General features: G+C 35.0%; 1 protein-coding gene across 6 annotated transcripts in view; it reads left to right on the plus strand.

Moving 5' to 3' along the window:
* LOC125664200 (uncharacterized) overlaps positions 1 to 19,682 on the plus strand; it is a 92,396-nt gene that overhangs the window by 59,103 nt on the left and 13,611 nt on the right. For all 6 annotated transcript variants that reach the window (XM_048896805.2, XM_048896804.2, XM_056152573.1 and 3 more), the window contains 5 exons: positions 1,160 to 1,382; positions 3,374 to 3,703; positions 6,948 to 7,166; positions 14,185 to 15,843; positions 17,090 to 17,328. In XM_048896805.2, coding sequence (XP_048752762.2) covers positions 1,160 to 1,382; positions 3,374 to 3,703; positions 6,948 to 7,166; positions 14,185 to 15,843; positions 17,090 to 17,328 — 2,670 coding nt within the window. The remainder of the gene's footprint in view (positions 1 to 1,159; positions 1,383 to 3,373; positions 3,704 to 6,947; positions 7,167 to 14,184; positions 15,844 to 17,089; positions 17,329 to 19,682) is intronic.

Here is a 19,682-nt window from a genome sequence, read left to right on the forward strand (position 1 = left end):
TCTCTATATAACATGACATCAGATACACATTTTTCTATAACATGACATCAGATACACATCTCTATAACATGACATGAGATACACATCTCTCTATATAACATGACATCAGATACACATTTCTCTATAACATGACATCAGATACACATCTCTCTATAACATGACATCAGATACACATTTCTCTATAACATGACATCAGATACACATCTCTCTATAACATGACATCAGATACACATCTCTATATCATGACATCAGATACACATCTCTATAACATGACATCAGATACACATCTCTCTATAACATGACATCAGATACACATCTCTATAACATGACATCAGATACACCCCTCTCTATAACATGACATGAGATACACATCTCTATATCATGACATCAGATACACATCTCTATAACATGACATCAGATACACATCTCTATAACATGACATCAGATACACATCTCCTCTCTATAACTTGACATCAGATACACATCTCTCTATAACATGACATCAGGTACACATCTCTATAACATGACATCAGATGCACGTCTCTATAACATGACATCAGGTACACATCTCTATCACATGACATCAGATACACATTTGTTGCTTTTGCTCTGTATCATGATCTTAAACCAAGATCACTTGACAAAGGTCAAGGTTATTTGTAAAAATGTTAGAAATATCTGTTCTAAACCCTAAATTTGTAATAGAGACAGAAACACAGGATACAAGAGTTGCTAACAGACAATGTGTCATGACAAAGGTCACAGGTAAGAATAGGTAAGTCACTCCACTTGTCCTTAACAATAATGGATTGGAGAAATATAAGTGAAAGTTAATGCATATAGCACAAATGTTGCTTGTGATGAGACAGTGTTGTGACCTTCAACTTTTGTCCAAGTCCAGGTTTATGGGTAAAAAAAATGAAATATCTCTGTTTGGTCATAACTTTGCAATGGAGAGACAATAGAAATTCATATTTGGTGTAATGGTTGCTATGAAATGTGGAGACAGTGTGTTCTGACCTTGAACCTTAGTCATTTGACCAAGATGAAGGTCATTGATGTAAAATTAAAAATGTGGAAAATATTAGAATAAAAGTAAAATGTGGTCAATACGAAAATTATGGTACAGTTTTTTTTGTTTGTTTTTTTTTTTTTACAGATTGTGAATATGAGCGAAAGTAAAGGAAGGGGAAGTAATAAAGGAAAGGGTGGAAACACCAGGGGTGGATCACAATGTAACACCAGAGGTGGACAGGGAAATTCCAGAGGTGGTGGACAGGGAAATTCTAGAGGTGGTGGACAGGGAAATCCCAGAGGTGGACAGGGAAATTCTAGAGGTGGTGGACAGGGAAATTCAAGAGGTGGACACAGAGGTCAAGGAGGTAAAAGGATGTATTGATAAATCTGGCCAGGATATATAGTCGTGTTTAGAATTGCAGTGGAAACACAAGCCAGGCCCAATTAATACAGGGTTTTGATGTTGGGTCACCTGAGTAAACTCAGGTGACCTATTGCAATTGGTCAGCATCTGTGGTTGCTATAACAATTGAACATTTCTAACTTCTTGATAACTATCATTCCAATTCTTTTCAAATTTGGTATGAAGCATCTTTAAGACAAGGGGGACATAAATTGTAAATTACAGGACTCCTGCATCCCTAGGGGCAGGGCAGAAATTGACCAATTTTCAATATCTTCTCTACAATCGCACATCTGTATGAAAAACTACATGCATGGTCATGTAGAGCAAGAAGACCTCTACCAAAATTGTAAATTTCATGATCCCCAGGATTGGGTCAAAAATAAAATCATGTTTGTTTACGGTCACCCGACTGACCCTATTTTTTTGCCCCAACCTTAAAAAATTTCATAATTGGAAAATAAATAATTTTCTAGAAATTTGTCTCCTTCCGTAATCGAACCTGCTATTACTCCACTTCTGCAAAAATGGCGACTTCCGTTGGGTTGGGTTGGGGGGGGGGGGGGGGGTTGGGTTCAGTGAAAACTGCGAGTGTTTAGAATGTGCCCACCTGGAAGAGTCGATAAGTGTTATTGCACCATTCCAAAATTCCATGATATTTATAGATATTTTCAACCAATATCACGACTTCAATCTATAGAACCCATGGGGATCCAGGCTAGAATAGGTCCACAATACCCCTTGCCTGTCGTATAAGGCAATTAAATGGGGCGGTCCTTTGGATAAGACCACAAAAACCGAGGTCCCTTGTCACAGCAGGTGTGGTACAATAAAGATACCCCTCCCCACTCAAAGGTCGTAAGCACCGAGTATAGGCATTTTTGCAGCCCTTCAGCAGCTTTGGTGACGTCTCCATATGAATGAAAAACATTAAATGTTACAGACCAACCAACTAAAGAACAATGAATGTAAAGTTGTGGGGAAATTGCAGGAAATAACATTATCCCTAGCAGTTGGAGAGGTTGCTTAAAACTGTCAAGATGAACAACAAGCACACAAATAAAGCCAAAAAATCCAACCCGAACCGACCAACCCCATTTTTTCCCCAGCAGGTTACTGTAAACACACACATTTTTTTTTATAGCCAAGAGGTTCTGACTCTAGGGCGGGGCTGAACTTGGTATATATATATTGTTTATATATGATACTTAAGCAATGGATTATTATTTTTTGAAAGATGTAGTCTCATAACTGCAACAGTGTATACATACAAATTTTCATAACGTGCTTTGGTACCAATGTTTCAGGTCACAGTTCTAGATCAAACAACACCAAATGTACATTATCTCGAATATCACATCCGTCAATTAATGGGTAGGGGACATGGATTGCTTATGAATTACTCTCAAAATGCTTGTTCTACTATGAATTTGTCATAGAGTTTTTATAATTTTAATTATTCATAATAAATTCAACAAATGTTCGAAGTTCACATTTTGGTATTGAATGTGGATTTCTTCAAAATTTATCAAGGCATCTTAAATATGAATAATTATGAATATTAGCTGGCAAAGAGGAAACTACTTGTGTATAGAGTATGGGCATCTGCCTTACCGTCTGCCTATCTTCCTGTCCGTCATTATTTTCATTGCATCCATTTAATATTTGAAACAATTTTCATTCAAAAATAACAACGAAAGGTCAAGGTTACAGCAGACTTCTCTCACACTTAGAACTGATCCTACAGTTGAACGTGGAAATGCAATGTAATTCCTCTTGTCATTTCAATATAATTATATCAATTAAGTTCTCTTCTGGGCCCTTCTTGATTGAGTAATTTTTCTAGTTCTTTGTAATTGTTATTACATATTTGATGAGAAAGTAATGTAACAAGTTAAAGGAAACATTTAGACTGGTGTCCTGATCTGCATCCACGATTTTGCTTGTTCATAGGACAAGAGAAGATGTATGGAAGTCAACCAAACTTATTCTTTGGGCAGCTGCCACCACGGCCTCTTTTTGGAAATCAGCCCATGCCAAGTCGACCACAAGATTCTCTCTTGGGACAACCTCAACCTCCAATGAATTTCGGCAATCTGCAGCCAGGCAGAAATCCACAGATAGGCAACAATCCACAGTTCCGCTATCCAACATACCAACCAATAAGAATGCCAAATTACCCAGGTCAACAGCAGCCTCCTTTTGGAATGCAAGCTACCTATACTGCACCAGCTCCTTTACAACCACCACAGCCAAATCAGGAGATCGGGGCACCCTCTGCTGGTAAGAGGAAATTCCATGTGTTGTAGAAGGCAATTTACTTTTTAGCCCTCTTCCAGTTTGTAAAACCAAAGGGGACTATAGCTTTCTTTTCTGTCTGTCTGTTTGTCAGTCCCTATGTCTGTCAATGTGTCCCCTTGGTTAAGAAATGTTTAAATTTTACATTTTTTAATCATCGGAATTGGGATTATGTTCTGATGGAGAGGGAATAAATACAGGATGTGTGGATAGAGGCAGTCCACGAAACTCAATCGCTGAGTTTGTTTTTAAAAAAATTTAAAAAATCATTAATTTAACATTTCAAACTCATTAACCGCAAAAGGAACACATCAATGAAAATATATATCAAGTATGTTAATCATCTGAGTATTTTTCTGTAGTTGGTGAGCCTAGTCTTATCCTTTAGCAGTTCCAAATTTACTGCATCCCTGCAATCCGACTGCAAATTGCAGGTATTTGAAATCGATCTTCAAACAGCTGGTAGTACACATGTAAGTGTATTACAACAGGGTTTATAAATTACGGTAACATTTAGGATCTAATATGCTACATGTTTATGACTGGAATAATAATTATAGTTCTGACCTAGACTATTTCATCCCTGATAAATAAAAACTACATGCATTAACTGAATAAACAACAAAACATCAAACTAATTCCATACTGGCAAACAATGTTTTAGGTCACAGTACAAGGTCAAACAATGTTTTAGGTCACAGTACAAGGTCAAACAACATCGAATATACATACTGGCAAACAATGTTTTAGGTCACAGTACAAGATCAAACAACATCGAATATACATTCTCTCGATTATCACTTCTGTAAATTAACAGGGGTGCCGGTAGGGGACATGTATATCAATATATATATATATTTATATATATACACAGAATGGGGATAATAATTTTTATATGTAATCAAATGTTTTTGCATAAAAAACAAACACATAATTGTTGGAAAGATTTCTCCTGCAGTCTGTCAGAATTTTTATAAGATTTTTTAAGCTTCACAGTTAGCATAAGAGAAAATAATGGTTGCATGGTAGTTAAAAAGTGTTTTTCAGAACAACATCATTAAGATTGGTCTTCAGAATTAGGAATACCAAGAGTCAGATCTAGAAGATATTTTCTATGCTCCTGTAATTGGAAATTTTGGAGCATGTAGATTTTGGACAATGTTGGTCATTCTGCAAAACACTTGCCCATGACTCCTGAATGAATGGTGATCGAGCTTTCATATTTCACATGTGTATTCCTTGTGACAAGGCCTTTCTTTTGGTATCAAAAGTTTTGACCTTGTGACCTTCACCTTTGAATTTCACCTACTTTTGAAAAACCTAGGCCATAACTTTTGAATTGTTGGTGAAAAGGCTTTCATGTTTCACCCCTGTGTTCCGTTTGACAGATTTTTTCTTCTAGTACCAAATTATTTGACCTGATGACCTTTGAGTTTGACTTACTTTTGAAAAACTTTAACCTAGGTCATAACTTGTGAATGCTTTGGGATAAGGCTTTCATACATGTATTTCACTTTTGACAAGACCTTTCCTTTTGTACCAAAATATTTGACCTCATTACCTTGACCTGGGATTTTGACCTACATTTGATAATCTGTAACCTACGCCATAACTTTTGAATGGTTAGTGATAGCGCTTTCATATTTCATGTGTGCATTCCTTGTGACAAATCCGCTTTCTTTTGGTCCCAGAATTACTGGTGGTATCAGTGTTTCACAAACACATCCTGTTTCTTTGTCTGCCTCCCCTTTCTACAAAATTAAGATAAATGTGTTTCTTATTTTATGTGTGTAAAGTTTCAGTATTACATTGTTACAAAGAACTGCACAGTAATGCCATGATTTAACTGATTTTCACTGCACCATCAAGATGTTTGTCATGTATATTAAAAAAAAAAATTGTAATGTGGTTACCTCAATACACATAAGATGTTTAATAGAAGATGGGATGGTCTGCTGACTGCTGGAGGTACCTAGTGAACCATGTGGGCGAAGCACAATCGGTGTACAGAATGGGCTGTAAGTAAAGTCCATCAGAATTTGAGGGCCGTCAGCAAAGAACTGGGGTGTAGAGGCATTGAGCAAAGTCCATTGGAATTTAGCATCTGTGAGCAAAGCATAATGGGGTATAGGGGCTGTCAGCAAAAAACAATGGTATGTAGGGGCTGTCAGCAAAGAACAATGGGATGTAGGGGCTGTCAGCAAAGAGCAATGGTGTGTAGGGGCTGTCAGCAAAGAACAATGGGGTGTAGGGGCTGTCAGCAAAGAACAATGGGGTGTAGGGGCTGTCAGCAAAGAACAATGGGATGTAGGGGCTGTCAGCAAAGAACAATGGTGTGTAGGGGCTGTCAGCAAAGAACAATGGGATGTAGGGGCTGTCAGCAAAGAACAATGGGATGTAGGGGCTGTCAGCAAATAACAATGGGGTGTAGGGGCTGTCAGCAAAGAACAATGGGATGTAGGGGCTGTCAGCAAAGAACAATGGGATGTAGGGGCTGTCAGCAAAGAACAATGGGGTGTAGGGGCTGTCAGCAAAGAACAATGGGGTGTAGGGGCTGTCAGCAAAGAACAATGGGATGTAGGGGCTGTCAGCAAAGAACAATGAGGTGAAGTGGTTGTGAACAAAGAACAATAGGGGCTAAGAACAAAGAACAATAGGGGTTGTGAACAAAGAACAATAGGGGCTGTGAACAAAAAACAATTGGGTGTAGGGGCTGTGAACAAAGAACAATAGGGGCTGTGAACAAAGAACAATGGGGTGTAGGGGCTGTGAAGAGCAATGTGGTGTAGGGCTGTGAACAAAGAACAATATGCTGATGGGGCTGTGAACAAATAACAATAGGTTGTAGGGGCTGTGAAGAGCAATATGGTGTAGGGCTGTGAACAAAGAACTGGGGTGTAGGATATGGGGCAAAATGATAGGAAGCTCTTTCACTATGTATTTTAAAACATTGAAATCTATTTTGAAATGATTGTTTAGATAAAACATTGGTGCTTTTAAAATTTCAAATCGTCCTCAGGTGATCTAATGAATAGGGGAAAAAATTAAAGGATACCAGGACACGTATCTAAAGACATCTGCCAGCATTAACGTGTGGATTAAGTATGATTATAATTAGGGTTTAATTGCATTTGTGGGTCTAGTCCTTGGTAAAATCCGTAGATGACTTAAATGAATATACCTGCTGTTAAATAATTGGCATGTCATATGTTCCTGTGTGATGTTGCAGGTTCAGCAAAGTTTATGACAAAGCACCCAGTGACTGCATTAAATGAGATGAAGTCCAAAGCTGTCTACAGCGAGTTTCCAACCAAGAATGATCTCGTGTGTTTAGTGGTAAACGTGGATGGTAAGCGCTTTGAAGGATATGCACTGACCAAGAAAGACGCGAAGAAAAAGGCAGCTGAGGAAGCCCTTAAAAATCTCTTCAATATTATCTGCGTTGAAGGTAAATTCTAGATGATTTGTTTTCATTCTCATCAATGTACAGCATTACTTTGCGTTTTGTTTGATTCAATATTTTTCTGTTTGAATTTACACATGGCAAAACATAGCCTATAGACAAACATGCAATAATACAGAATATCATAACCCATTATTTTGTCTCCGATTCTGTCGCGGTTTTATTATTTAGTATGTCTAACAAGATCTTGTTTCTACTAAACAAAAGTATGGCATAAGCCTTGTTTACATAACAAAGAATTGTGAGTGCTGTATTTCACTTGTAACTTCACAAATGACATTCAAATTCTTGCTGACCATTAGAAATACCTTAGTTATATGGACCACCAAATTAACATAAACTCAAATAATTGAAGATATCTTTAATTCTTTGAAGATATCATCAAATCAGTTATTGCTCTCATCCAATGAATTAATGCTTGCTTGAATTCAATTATTGCTCTCATCAATTGAATTAATGCGCACATCAATTAAATTAATGAGAGCAATATTTGATTAAATGCGCACATTAATTCAATTATTACTCTCTTCAATTCAATTGATGCACGCATCAATTGAATTAATGAAAGCAATAATACATTTGATGAGTGCATTAATTCATTTATTGCTCTCTTCAATTCAATTGATGAGAGCATCAGTTTCGTAGAAATATTGCTTGCAATAATTAATTTAGAGCTCAGTATAAATAATTTGATGATCTCTTTAATTCAATTGAAGATATCTTTAATTATTTACAATGCTTTTGTATAAGGAATTAATGTGTGCTTTAAAGAGAGCAAAAATTCAATTAAAGAGATCATTTATTCAATTGTGAATACAGTAAAACTCGAATATAGCGAACACGGATATAGCGAAATTACGGCTATAACTAAGTGAAAACGATTTCCCCAGCAAATTCTTTATATATTCTATATAAAAATCTGCGTCTATAACGAACACGGATATAGCGAATTTACGGGCATAACGAAGTAGATTTCTATTCCCTTGAATTAAAAATGAACGTAAATATCACGTTTTATAACGAATTTATTATTTTCATTTTAAACTCTTTGTGATTTTTAACAATCGTTTTCCATTGACATAAAGGATCCACACTTATATGACAATTGCAGTAGACTGTACATGTATGTATTGCGCAAAACTTTGTTGACATTTCTCTCTCGACATGTTCTTGCATGACTTAATAATCCATCAAGATAAATTATCATATATAAATCAATGTGTATATTTCTTGTATAAAAATATTTCTTCTCGAAAATATATAGGCTTCATTTTTTTTAAAGACAATACAAACGCAAGTATATCGATTGCTGCTTTCTTATAGAACTGATATACATGTAGAACATATCAGTTTTATAATGAATTCGTTATATTTGAATTATGAATTCGCTATAAACGTATAGCGAATTACGCTTATAGCGAATTTTCATAGAGGGTCCTCAGAAATTCGCTATATCCGAGTTTTACTGTATGTTGAATTGAAGATATCTTTAATCATATTGTTGCTCTCTCTAAAAGAATTATCACTCTCTTCAAATGAATTAAAGATATCATTAATTCTATTGAAGGGATCAGTAATTGAATTAATGTGCACATTAAATCAATTATTGCTCTCATCAAATGAATTAATGCAAGCATCAATTCAATTATTGCTCTCATCAATTGATTTAATGTGCACATTATATCAATTATTGCTCTCTTCAATTGAATTGTAGCACGCATCAATTCAATTGTTGATATTAATTCATTTTAATTCAATTAAAGCGCACATCAATTCAGCTGAAGAATTCATGCTATCATCAATTCAATTAATGTGCGCAATAATTCAGAATTGAAGATATCATTAATTATTTGAAGAGATCTTTAATTAAATTGTTGCATGTTCGCATCAAATGAATTGATGATATCTTCAAGTAATTGAAGATATCTTCAATTATTTGAGTTTATATTAATTTGGCGCTCCATATTGTTAGGCATTGTAAACTTTAAAAATTGGAAAATAAAATTTTAAAATTTTCATTTCAAATCATGTCCATGCCCACTTAAAATGCAGAGGTGATTTGAATTAATGTTGGATTATATGTAAACAAAAACATTCAGGAATTCCAGATTGATGCATGGTAAAAAAAAAATTATTGAAATTAAGAATCGTTAAAATGTTCAAATTCAAATAAACAACTAATAAAATTTTATTTTTTGCCTTGTAATGAGTATTTAGCCCTCTACCAAATGCAAGAGAAATTCTTCTTTACTGCTGGACATCAAGCAGACAAAATGTTTGTATGATGATGATGAACAATGTGAAATTTGCTACCCCAGGATTTATACTTGGGCTTATTTGATCATATGTTGAAAATGGAATATATTTTAGAAAATCTTCACTCCTGAACGTCAATCAGGTAAACTAATGACATGATTATCTATAATTAACAATGAACCCTCTTTGAAAACCATAAAAATTAAATTTGCCCTTTTAGAACTTAAATAGGAAATAGCAGTTCGCTGTGATAAAACTTACTCACCTGTAAAAGGATTCTAAATTATCAAATGTGTACGATAGGTATACCAATATATCTATAATCTGATATGAAAATGGAGACGTTTAAAAAGCACACAGGTTACACAATGATTTCTAAACGTCAATAAAAAATGTACACACTCATGTGATTGTTGAGGCCCATGGGCCATATTGTTGCTAATTCATTGAAATGCATCATTTTTAATTTGTTGAAGGGAGTAAAATCACACAAGTATTTAGATATATCCATTAGATATCTCAATATATCCACTAGATATCTCAATATATCCACTAGATATTTCAATATATCCACTAGATACTTCAATATATCCACTAGATATCTCAATATATCCACTAGATATCTCAATATATCCACTAGATATCTCAATATATCCACTAGATATCTCAATAAATCAATTGAAACAAAAATAATTTTAAAACGTTAAAGATTCATACTATAAATTTCCCTTTACCTCACATTCTATCCCGTATAAATTCACACCTCACATTCTATTCTGTCCAAATTCACACCTCACATTCTATTCTGTCTAAATTCACACCTCACATTCTATTCTGTCTAAATTCACACCTCACATTCTATTCTGTCTAAATTCACACCTCACATTCTACTCTGTATAAATTCACACCTCACATTATATCCCGTATAAATTCACACCTCGCATTCTATTCTGTCTAAATTCACACCTCACATTCTACTCTGTATAAATTCACACCTCACATTCTATCCCGTATAAATTCACACCTAACATTCTATTCTGTCTAAATTCATACCTCAAATTCTATCCTGTATAAATTCACACCTCACATTTTATTCTGTATAAATTCACACCTCACATTTTATTCTGTCTAAATTCACAACATATTCTATTCTGTATAAATTCACACCTCACATTCTATATAAATTCACACCTCATATTCTATTCTGTACAAATTCACAACTCACATTCTATTTTGTCTAAATTCATACCTCACATTCTATTCTGTCTAAATTCATACCTCACATTCTATTCTGTATAAAGAACCAGAGCCACGAATAGCCAAAAATGGCCCTTAGTCAGAACATGATATTATTCTCAGGGACAGAAGCCAATATCTTTTTTTCAAATATGTGATCCTTTTTCCGATATCTTTTCATTTTGTTTAGTTATTGACGTTCAAAGTACCCATTGTTTTGGCCAGATTGTTATTGATGTTGCAATTTTGCAATGTAAGATCACAATTTTACAACGTTTCAAGTACTTTTACATGAAAGTTCTCTAGGTAAAAAAGTGAAACAAAAACACTATTCAGTGCAATTTAATTATAATATTGTAAATATTTAAATCTGTCTATGTTAATTCTATATTAAAACACACACCTATATAGTATAATTGTACATCTCTTTCTCCTCTCTCTGTTTGTCTCCTTCCCTCTCTTTACATATTTTAAATTTTTATATATGCAACCATTCAACAGTTTTAAAGTAATATTAATTCAGTACCTCTTTACTTAGCTTTGTTATTTAAGTATGACATAAAGATAAACCCAATTCCAATATTTTAACTGTATAACCATTTATTGCACATACCAATAAAAAATTTGGGGGTGGGCATCTTAAAATGTACACGAAAACATGGTGATCCAACTGTTGACTTACGAATAAGATATATTGACCTATGTATGTGAGTTTCAATATTACATTTAGTTTATGTTGCATATTGATCACTTCTTTTAACAATCTTTTATAAGTTTGCGGGTTTTTATTTTTATTATTTGTTTGGGGGGTGTTATTATCCCGCATGTACATGTACACACGCCGAAAACAGTAATAGCCAGGCTTTGGACAGCGGCGTTATTTCAGACGCACTTTGCTACATGTACAACTTTGGACAGTGAGTAAACATTTTAATCCTATGTTTCACACTTTTATTTGTGTTTTGCTATATAGGGAGTTACGTTTATGATGAGTGGGGGTGGGGGGGATAGGGAAACTGTTACAAAAGTAGCCGTACATGTACAGAATAACACATGAACATTTAGTTTAGCCATATGGATATAATTTATTTTACATTAAGCTAAGAAAATGTTCACGTGAACTAATCATCAGGTAAAATATGTTCCATTTATTTAATTTCATTAGTTTCCTATCCGGATCATTTATTACCATAATATCTAGACCTGTGTGTATTTCAAAATGCCTTAATTATTATCATTAACTCCATAACATCTATGAAACGAATTCATTAATTAAAAAGGTCTTATTCTGATACTGCTATATATAATAGAACCAAACTCCCTCCTCGCATGTATTTGGTTAGTGTTCAAACAAAATTAAGCGGATGTTATTTTCACATAAATAGAAACAAGAATTTTATCAACCAAGGGGTTAACTCTATGGTGAATTAACACATCTGTAGTTTGGCATCCACCATAAAATTTGCTTATTTTAGCACTTTCACATTTCTTCCTGTCATTAGGTTTAGTTCGTACCTTACATAAAATGCATGAGGGAAACCTTTCTCCGTTATCAGACACTTCCTCCATGTTACAAACACTCAAACTAAATTAAGCAGGACAGTGGTTTAATAATGTGTTCAGTTCTTCCTTCTATAATGCTTAGTAATATTTTACTTAATTATGTAGGATAATATATTTAAAAAATAAATACATCAACTTTTACTTCAGGAATGAGTGTGATTCATATGTTCACCTCTATTTTAATCAGCATTAATGATATCTTCTTTTTTCCATTTGTCTTTTTTATTTCGTTATAAGATTTGTGGTTTTGAATATTTGCTGTTGAGACTGAATTTTCAATGATAAATATAATTGAAACAATGAAAAGTACACTATTTTCGTTAACATTCTTTTTACATTATTTTTTTTTTTTCATTTTCGAATTATTCATTATTATTATCCCTTTTTATTAACTGCCTTGTATTTTTGCTAATTAGATCAAATGTAATTCTGTTTGTCAAAGAATTTCATTTAAAAGCAAAACAAGATCCATATTGCTAGATATATTTTTCGTATTCATATTTGTATGTATTGATTTCTGACGGATGAAATATGCAATAGACCGGAATAGCTGTGTGTCGAAATATAACGGTACCCGATGACGTATGTCCAAATCGGTTGACACGTAAACAACCGAACGAATGTTGTAGATCTTTCGCTCAGAGACTTGTAGCCTACAGTCTATCCTTTGTATTGTTATGTGGACGCCTATTTTTTGTCTGGTACCCATATATTGTACTATAATTTAGAAATCATTAAACAATACGGGATAGGCCAATATATCTTCGCATCTAAGTAGCTTATCGAGTTAGGCACCCCTCGGCCCTCCAGTCTTTTTATGTACTGCAACTGCAATTTCAACATGCTCATCAGTGCCAAGAAAACTGAATGCACGGATATGAAACATGTGAAGCCAGATATTTATTAAATTCAACGGTCTTCAGATAATTAAAATATATATACATGTAGTGTGATAACGTAAAAAGAAAATGTGGGGAAGTAAAGGCGCGGCTCAGTCGATGGATGGATCTCGATTGTATCTGGAGTGGATTGGAGGACTTAGCTTCGTAATTGTTTGATCAAATAACTAAAACTGTTAACTAGTGCAAGGTTTTTGTAACTATCCCTAACATGGTTACATATATATTCAAGTTCATAAATTGAGCATATAATCTATTTGAAATTTTGGGGGCAAAATCAATTGATGTACGTAGCCCGATTCCGACGATGGTGCGGATCCGGTTTTATTTCAATAATACTTATTGAAATAATCATATTTTATTAACTTTGAATAATTACTGGTTTTGTAAAAAGACAGTGGAACAATCCCCAACTATGATATTTAAATATTACGATTTGTATTAAACCTATAGAATGGAAAAGTATTCAGATTTCGTGCATGGAATGTGAAATTCCGGTTATTTGCAGAACATAAAAAGTAAAAATTCACTTATCCCCCAGGCCTCGATCCAAAAAAACTCTTAACGAATCTATGCAGTATGTAATATACTAATTTACAATTCATTAATATTTATTGGATCGAGCCCTGGGGGTTATACAAATTTTTGGTGCATATTGTTGGATATTATCAACTTTTACAAATATAACACAACTGTTATGGGTTCTGCATGTTAGAATTTCTATATGCTTGAATTTTCGCGGAAAAAACACACTGGATTTATACAGAAGAAGGTATAAGCTATTTCATACCATGATGAAATTTTGGAATGAAGATACTTTATTTTACTCAAAATCACAGGGCCATATTCGGGTATTCGTGGCTCTTGTTCTTTACACCTCACATTCTATTCTGTATAAATTCATACCTCACATTCTATCCTGTATAAATTCACACCTCGCATTCTATTTTGTATAAATTCACACCTCACATTCTATTCTGTATAAATTCATACCTCACATTCTATCCTTTTTAAATTCATACCTCACATTCTATTCTTTTTAAATTCAGGGTCAAATGAAGAAGAAGAAGAACCTGTAGGAAATAACCAAAAAAGTACCAAGTCAAAGCCGAAGCAGAAAAAAGAAGAGGATGAGGAGAAAATCCTTAATGATACACTGGAAAAACTGAAACAGATGACCATGCCTGATGTGAATATTGTTAGAGAAAAACCTCCACAGCAACAGAGGGAGGCACAGATGAGAAAACACAGTGAGAGTGGGAGTGAGGGAAAGGACAGTAGTGCTGGAGGCGAAGGTTCCCAGAAAGGAAACCGAAGCCGGGGTGGAAGACGGAGAAGAGGGAAAGGAAAGGCTAATGCATTGGAGGATGTGGAAGGAATGCTGGAGGATGATGAGGAAATGGACTCTGACAATGAAAGTGTGGTCAGTCAGAGTTCACAGTCCCAGAGAGGTAAGGATGGTAGCAGAAGAGGCCGAGGAAGAGGGGCGTCTAGTCTGCCAAACATCACCAGAAACTCCTGTGAAGGATTAGACTCGGACAATGAAAGTGTGGGCAGTCAGAGTTCACAGTCAGTAAAAGTCAAAGGCCAATATGGAAGAGGGGGCAGAGGGAGGAGAGGAGGCAAAGGGGCTGATTCTCAGAGAACGGGCAGAAATCAGGAATCTGATGGTGTCACAGAGCAACCTTCCCATGAATTTGATGATGGTGATGATGATGATGACTTCTCAGAATCAAGAGTTTTTAAATTCCTGGTGAGAACACTAGGAGGCTGTGCCAGTGTTTCAAAATTCAAACAAGAGTTTTCTCCCTTGCCATCATATTTTGATGATTGGATTATGAAGCCCAAGAACAGGTTGTCGATCTACGAAAGGAACCACCAACCAAAATTTATCGGGCCTTTTTTAATAGACGCTACTGTGTGTGTTGATCACATGGGTTTTGCAAAGAACAAAAGATGTTACCGCAAGGATTGCAGCCATTTTCACATCTGTAACTTTTACTTGAATGGATGGTGTAAGCGTGGTATGAAATGTAGGCAAGGCCATACTTTTACAAAGGGACACAACCGGGTTGTAAAAGCAAAGTTGGGTCTTAATCCATTCAAAGATGCAGAGATAAAAACCATCATCCAGTGCAGGTATCCTCAGATTTGCCGCAAATTGAAATGCGCTGACGGAGATGACTGTCCGTATCTCCATGTGTGTTTTAACTTCATCCGAGATAAATGTGAAGATTCTAATTGCCAACGAGGACATGATTTGGAGACTCCCCACAACATGTGGGTTCTTTCAATTTATCGAATGGATAAATGGACAAAAGAGAAGCTAGCCTTGTTGAAATTTCTCATTAACATGCCAAGAAAATCTGGCAGCAAAAAGAGTCCAGATGATGGGGCATCCATCATTGATCCTTCTGAGTGTGGAAGTAATATGGATGAGGAAGATTTCTCTGATGACATAGATAATATTGATGAGGATGAAGATGATTCCTCTGATGATGTGGAAGATGAGGATGAAAGGACAGAGTACATAACTGAATTTGATGATTTAAGGAATCTGAGAGGAAAAGCTTCAATGCCTAAAGAGGAAGTTCCAGTCGTGACTGAGAAGAAAAAGTTGAACAGGAAAGACAGATGGGCTCAGCCTGTAGAGGATACAGAGTTCTTAGTCATGAGGAGAAAGCCAGACACAGAACCATGTCAGCCAGGTATAACAGAAATACCGCACGCCACACTGTGAAAATTAAGGTTTTATTACAAAGTTTGAAGGGTTCCAAATTTAAATTTTTTTTTAAGATCCTCATGGGATTTCTGCTTTATAGGGTGAACTTAGTCATTTTCATGTATTTGGATTTTTGAGAACCTCGTCATCGGGAATATTTCTTCCTGTGAACCAGTCCTATAATTTCCCTTGCATTTGTTTAAAATGATAATCTCAGTTGCAAAAATTAGAATCTGCAAACCAGTTCATCACTCATAATCACAAAATAAAGCTGCCACAAATAAAAGTCGGTTTACCTTAACTGGACTGGAAGGAAGACATCAAGCTTTAAAGAAATAAATAATTAGCTGTGAAATGTCCTCTTGCTGTTAATTATACCCCACACAACAAATTGCAGAGGGTATAATGTTTTTGACTCATCAGTCCTGTTCTTGTAAGCGCAACTCTTCTGAAACTACTCAGCAGAATTTCATAAAACTTTTAATTAAGACTTACTGCATAGACGTGCATATTCACAGGAAATTCTTAATTTTTTTCCTTGGAGTTATGCCCCCTTTTGAACTTAGAAGTTTGGCCAAATTATACTCTTTGGTACTCCTCTGAAACACTCAATATAATGTTATGTAACTTATGGGCATGCTGTGTAGCTATGTACATATTGACAAGAATTGCTGATTTGATTTTTTTATGGGAGTTATGCCCCTTTTAAAGTTTGGCAAATATGCTGAAGAAGCAAAAATTTTAGTGAGGATTTAATTTTGATATTATTAGCAAGAGTGTTTACATGTAGATCGCTAAAATTGAACATTGCTAACAATTCATTCCATATTGTAGGTGATAGTTATCTTCCTTGGAATTATATTGAATTCTTGATAATTGCTAAATTTATGTCTTGCTAAAAATTCCACTTAAAACACAGTATACTATTCGGTGCAGTACTAATGTGAAACCAGTTTTTAAGCCATCTGTAATTAGAATATTTGTTTTGATATTTTACACAGTTTACATTTCTAAACAATATTGCATATGACTTGAGTGGTGACATCTACTTACACTGTTGAAAGTAGCAAGTATAAACAAGAGGCATGAAAATTATGGGGTATATATGTGAGCTTGCTCACTTTTTCTTTCATCAGATTAATTTTAAGGTGTGTGTGTGTTCCTCAGAGAACTGCCATTAAGTGTGTCGTTTTAGTCAATGTGGTTGTAGTCCATATTTTTGAATACTGTAGATCATGCCCCTAAGCAGTCAATGTCTAACAGCGTATTGGACAAAGATGCCCACAAAAAAGACATCTGCCTGAATGGTTTATTAGGCACCTGCCAAGGCCAAGGCTGCGACCTGCACCACACCCGCCTGCCCTATCTCTGGCAGATACGTATCTATGGAGAATGGGTCAGCTTTGGTGATGAAGAAAATCAGAGACTGGAACAGAGTTATTGTAATCAAGAAGACATGGCAGATGGAGAGGTATAATCTGTGTAGTATCATATAGCCATTTTTTTCTGCGGGAACAAATTTTGACCATTTTCTACCTCATAGGAGTATGAATAGTTTTTTGGAATATATTTAGACATTCCAAAACATAACCAAAAGATAGCAGTGTTTGTCACTTTTTAGGTCACGTGAGTAAACTCAGGTGACCTATTGCAATTGGTTTTCGTCCGTCGTCGTGCGTTAACAATTGAACATTTTTAACTTTTTCTTAATTACTACTTGTCCAATTCTTTTCAAATTTGGTATGAAGCATCATTGGGACAAGGGGGACATAAATTGTAAATTTCAGGACTCCAGCACCCCTGGGGCCCTAGGGGTGGGGCAAAAACTGCCCAAAATTGACCAATTTTAAAAAAAAAATCTTCTCAAGAACCACACACATATAAGAAAAACTAAATGCTTAGTGATGTAGAGCAGGAAGGCCTCTACCAAAATTGTAAATTTCATTATCCCCGGGGTAGGGGTTCTGACCCCAGGGCGGGGCCAAACTTGTCATATAATGTTTATGTGTAAAACACTTAAATTACATCTTCTTTAATGCTATTGATACTAAATTGAAAGTAAATAGATATTTAGAAAGAAGAGGTAGTCCTTTACCAAAATTGTGGTGGAGGCGAAAATGGTCAGTTATTAAGTGTGTGAACAATAGACATTTTTAACTTCTTGATAACTATCATTCCAATTCTTTTCAGATTTGGTATGAAACATTTTTGGAAAAGGGGGACATAAATTGTAAATTTCATGACTCCTGCACCCCTGGGGCCTTAGGGGCAGGGCAAAAACTGTCCAAAAATGGACAATTTTCAAAAATCTTCTTCTCAAGAACCACACATATGTAAGAAAAACTAAATGCATAGTGATGTAGAGCAGGAAAGCCTGTACCAAAATTATAAATTTCATGATCCCCAAGGTAGGGGTTCTGACCCCAGGGCGGGGCCAAACTTGTTATATAGTGTTTATGTGTAAAACACTCATTTTCTTTAGTGCTATTGATACTAAATTGAAAGTAAATAGATATTTGGAAAGAAGAGGTAGTCCTTTACCAAACTTGTAAATTTGATGATCCCAGGGGTAGGGGTTTTGGTATCAGGGTGGGACCAAAATGTTCACTTATTAAATGTGTTAACAAGACATTTTTAACTTCTTGATAAATATCATTCCAATTCTTTTCAAATTTGGTATGAAACATATTTGGAACAAAGGGAACATAAATTGTAAATTTCAGGATTCCTGCTCCCCTGGGGCCTTAGGGGCAGGGCAAAAATGACCAATTTTCAAAAATCTTCTTTTCAAGAACCACACACATGTAAGGAAAACTAAATGCATAGTGATGTAGAGCAGGAAGGCCTCTACCAAAATTGTAAATTTCATGATCCCCGGGGTAGGGGTTCTGACCCCAAGGCGGGACCAAACTTGTTATATAGTGTTTATGACATATGTAAAAGACTTAAATAACATTTTCTTTAGTGCTTTTGATACTAAATTGAAACAAAATGGATAGAGCAGGTAGTCTTTTACCAAAATTGTAAATTTGATTTTCCCCAGAGTAAGGGTTTTGACCCCAGGGTGGGGCCAAACTTAGTATATAGTATTTATGTGTAAGTTTGCTGATACTGTATAAAATCTAAATGCATTCTTAGGAATAGCAGAAAAGGATGTACAAAAAATGGTGAATTTCACAACCCAGGGTTATGACTTTAAGACGAGTCCAAATTAGTCATATCTTTTGATGTTTTAATGTTAATACACCTTTTATTGAAAGCCTTTCATTAGTGCATGCACTTTTGAGGGCAGTGAAGTTTTAAGAACACATATTGTTTTATACTGTTGCTGAACATTAGAATTTAGCTTCAATATTCAGAACAGGAAATTTTTTCTAGATTTCATAGCCCATGGAAGTACAATAGTGATACTTTTTCCACTAGTATCAGGTGACTGATAAGGCCTGTGGGCTTCTTATATTTGTTGAAAATATATTTTAGTGTCATCAGAAATAACTGACATAAAAATAAACCCAGTAGTTAATTTACCTCCCAAGCTAAAGAGTACTACAGGTACCTTTGACATAAAAAGCAACTGCTATGCAGAGTAATATTTCTTGCAAAAATGTGTGTATGTACTATGAATGCGAACAGATTTGGATGCTAAGGATCACTTCAGGGTAACTAAAGAAAAGATCTATAGGGGAGAACAATTTTCTGGAAATTAAGTTTACATTGTTATATCAACTTTCATTGGGTTTTTGTTGTTGTTTTTTTTTGGGTTTTTTTCTGGATACATGTTTGAATTTATCAAATTTACAATTTATTGTTTTTGATGTTGAAATT

Source organism: Ostrea edulis, chromosome 1 (assembly GCF_947568905.1).
Source record: "Ostrea edulis chromosome 1, xbOstEdul1.1, whole genome shotgun sequence".
NCBI lineage: Eukaryota > Metazoa > Mollusca > Bivalvia > Ostreida > Ostreidae > Ostrea > Ostrea edulis.